This window comes from Ictalurus furcatus, chromosome 14, assembly GCF_023375685.1.
Source record: "Ictalurus furcatus strain D&B chromosome 14, Billie_1.0, whole genome shotgun sequence".
NCBI classification, from domain to species: Eukaryota; Metazoa; Chordata; class Actinopteri; order Siluriformes; family Ictaluridae; genus Ictalurus; species Ictalurus furcatus.
In genome coordinates, this window is record NC_071268.1 from 23,776,700 (window position 1) to 23,779,995 (window position 3,296).

General features: G+C 44.5%; 1 protein-coding gene across 1 annotated transcript; it reads left to right on the top strand.

Annotated features, from left to right (window-relative positions):
- Window positions 1–526: 526 nt before the first annotated feature.
- glcea (glucuronic acid epimerase a) lies at window positions 527–2,716 on the top strand. The gene is made up of 3 exons (XM_053641113.1): window positions 527–1,026; window positions 1,281–1,520; window positions 1,640–2,716. Exons 1-3 carry the CDS (start codon window positions 537–539, stop codon window positions 2,662–2,664), a joined length of 1,755 nt encoding a protein of 584 aa, XP_053497088.1. The 5' UTR covers window positions 527–536; the 3' UTR covers window positions 2,665–2,716.
- The last annotated feature ends 580 nt before the right edge of the window (window positions 2,717–3,296 follow it).

Genomic DNA, 3,296 nt, shown 5'->3' on the forward strand with positions numbered 1-3,296 from the left:
TACATACGCAGGTAGGTATTACTTTATTCCTAGGTTTGTTTATTTGTTTGTTTGTATTTTTAATGCTGCATTCTACTAAACGCTAATGAAAAATCACGTGAACCCTTACAGCCTCAGATCCGCCCCATAATTAAAATACCTATTAATAGCTATTGGCCTATTAAACCCAGAGTTAAGTGTTAGAGTCTCCAAACAAAACAATCCTCCAACAATCCTGTTTATCATCATCATCATCATCATCATCCCTGGTATATTGTACATGCATGCTGTGAAGGCTGTAGGCTTCACTAACCCCTGCATGCTAATAATACTGTAACATATTATTAAACATCATTTTTACTCCTCCTAATAATAATTGTTGCACACCTATATTTACCTATCTACTATGTTTGGATTGTCATATGATCACTAATGGAATTTTACTGTACGCACCAAGCTCCAGACCCTAAAAGGCATCCTTGAGACAGCTCAGTAAGATCTCAGTAAGATGTCTCTTCCTATCTCGTCCCACGCCTCTGCATGGCTCTGAAGTGAGGATGCGCTGCCTGGTGGCAAGAGTCAACCACAAAACACTTATAGTCCTCTGTGCAGTCTTTGCTCTCATCACAATTGTGCTGTGGAACAAGTGCTCCAGCGATGTGTCTGTGCATCCCCCAACCAGGCCCCAACCTGAGCCCGCACCCACTACAGAGGACGAAGAGGACCACGGGCAGCTCCCGGAAGTGCCCCTGGTCACCAGGGAAGTGCAGTATGAGCAGATTGACTGTCTCATTAATGAGGATATGACGATCAAAGGGCGCCGAGAGGGCAACGAGGTGTACCTTCCTTTCAGCTGGGTGGAGAAATACTTTAACGTGTATGGGCGCATCGTTCAGTATGAGGGTACAGAGCGATTTGAGTTCTCGCACAGCTACTCACGTGTGTACGCCCAGAGAGAACCCTATCATCCTGATGGGGTCTTCATGTCATTCGAAGTCTACAACGTGGAGGTGAGAGACCGCGTGAAGTGCATCAGTGGAGTGGAAGGTATGTGAGAGATCGCAGCATATGACATTACAGGGGAAAGTACTATATAGGATAATAAGAAACTTCACACCCATTATAATTCGTTACTAATAGGTGTACTTACTTTATAGGGGTTACTGAATGACGTGCTGTAGGAATATCTAAATAACAAGCAGTGACATTAAGGGGTTAATCTACAAAACTTAATGATATTTCACTCGCCTTAACCTGAAACCCGGTACCCATTCTAACTCTGTTTCTTTGGTTTAATTTAGGTGTGCCCATTTCCACACAGTGGGGACCACAGGGCTACTTTTACCCAATCCAGATAGCTCAGTATGGACTAAGTCACTACAGTAAGAATCTTACAGAGAAGCCACCTAGCATAAAGACTTATGGGTTCGTAGAAGAGAGAGAGGGCAGTCCCAATCCCTGGACAGTCCCTAAAGGTTGCTCCATTGCCAAGGTCCATGACCCAGGTCACACAGCCACTATTTATCAGTTCACCACACCAGGTAAATGATCTATTGATGAACTGTCAAAATACAAAGAGGATTATCGTTTTATACTAGACTATAACATAGCATAATTATAATTGATATACTTTTAGCTAAGTCTCATTTGTTTTGTTTAGATAATTCAGAGGGTGTATCTCTGCTTCTGGACAACCCAAAGGATTTTGTCCTGTCCTTTGATGTGAAGTTCACTTCAAATGGTAGTGTGTCAGTGGTGCTGGAGACAACAGAGAAGGGACCACCGTATACCATTCACTATATCACCAACTCCCTTCTCATTTCCCTCAAGGACAGGGAAGTCACCTATGGCGTTGGACCACAGGCAGCCTGGAGTACCCTGAGCCGAGACTTGGTGACTGACCTGCGTAAGGGAGTGGGTTTGTCTAATACCAAAGTGGTGAAGGCGACTCGGATCGTTCCTCGACGCGTGGTCCAGCTGGTACTGCGTGGCTCAGGCTTCATCAGCAACATCACCATCTCCTCCACAGCTCACATGGCTGCCTTCTTTGCTGCTAGTGATTGGCTCCTACGCAACCAGGACGAGCAAGGTGGGTGGCCCATCAAAGTGGCCCGTAAGTTAGGGGAAGGTTTTAGGACACTGGAGTCCGGCTGGTACTCTGCCATGGCCCAGGGACAGGCCATGTCCACACTGGTGAGGGCTTACCTCGTCACACACGACCTTGTGTACCTCAGTGCAGCCATACGTGCAACTGCACCTTTCAAACGCATGTCAGAGCAGCATGGCGTGAAAGCTCTGTTCATGAACAAGTATGACTGGTATGAAGAGTACCCCACAACACCCAGCTCCTTCGTGCTCAACGGCTTCATATACTCACTGATCGGACTGTACGATGTGGCTGAAATAGCAGGGGACAAACTCGGCAGAGAGGCAGGCATACTGTTTAGCCGAGGATTAGAGTCCCTGAAAGCCATGCTGCCGCTGTTTGATACAGGTTCTGGAACTGTCTATGACCTGAGGCATTTCACGTTGGGTGTGGCACCAAATCTGGCACGCTGGGACTACCACACCACTCACATAAACCAACTGCAGCTGCTCTCCTCTATAGACAGCAGTCCCATTTTTAGAGAGTATGCAAAACGCTGGAAAAGCTACCTGAAAGGGGGTCGGGCCAAGCACAACTAGAGATGCGCCGAAAAGATTTTTAGTGGAAAGAACCTCCTGATCTACTTTTAAAGACTGAATCAGCATGTACAGTTGCGCTCATGAATTTACATAGCCCTTGCAGAATCTGCAAAATGTTAATTGTAAAAAAAACCAAAAAAAACAACAACTGCATTTTGTTGTTTATGTAGTCCTGCCCTGAATAAGCTATTTCACATAACAGATCTTTACATATAGTCCACAAGACACAATAATAACGTTTACGTTATTTACATACGTTTGATTCTTAATCCTGTGTGTCGTTACCTGGATGATCAGTGACTGTGTTTATGTTTCACGATGGTTGTTCATGAGTCCCTTGTTTGTCCCGAGTATTTAAACTGCCCACTTAACTTCCGAAAAATCCTCCAGATCCTGCACATTCTTTACTTTCCCAGCATCTTCTGCATACAGAGCCCTCCAATAATATTGGCACCCTTGGTAAATATGAGCGAAGAAGGCTGTGAAAAATTGTCTTTATTGTTTAACCTTTTGATCTTTTCTTAAACAAAATCCACCAAAATACTCTGCTCTCATGGAGACAATTGTGAACACAACACAGGTTTATCCAAAAAAATATATGTTTGCTAAATATAGGTGTACAGCAATTATTG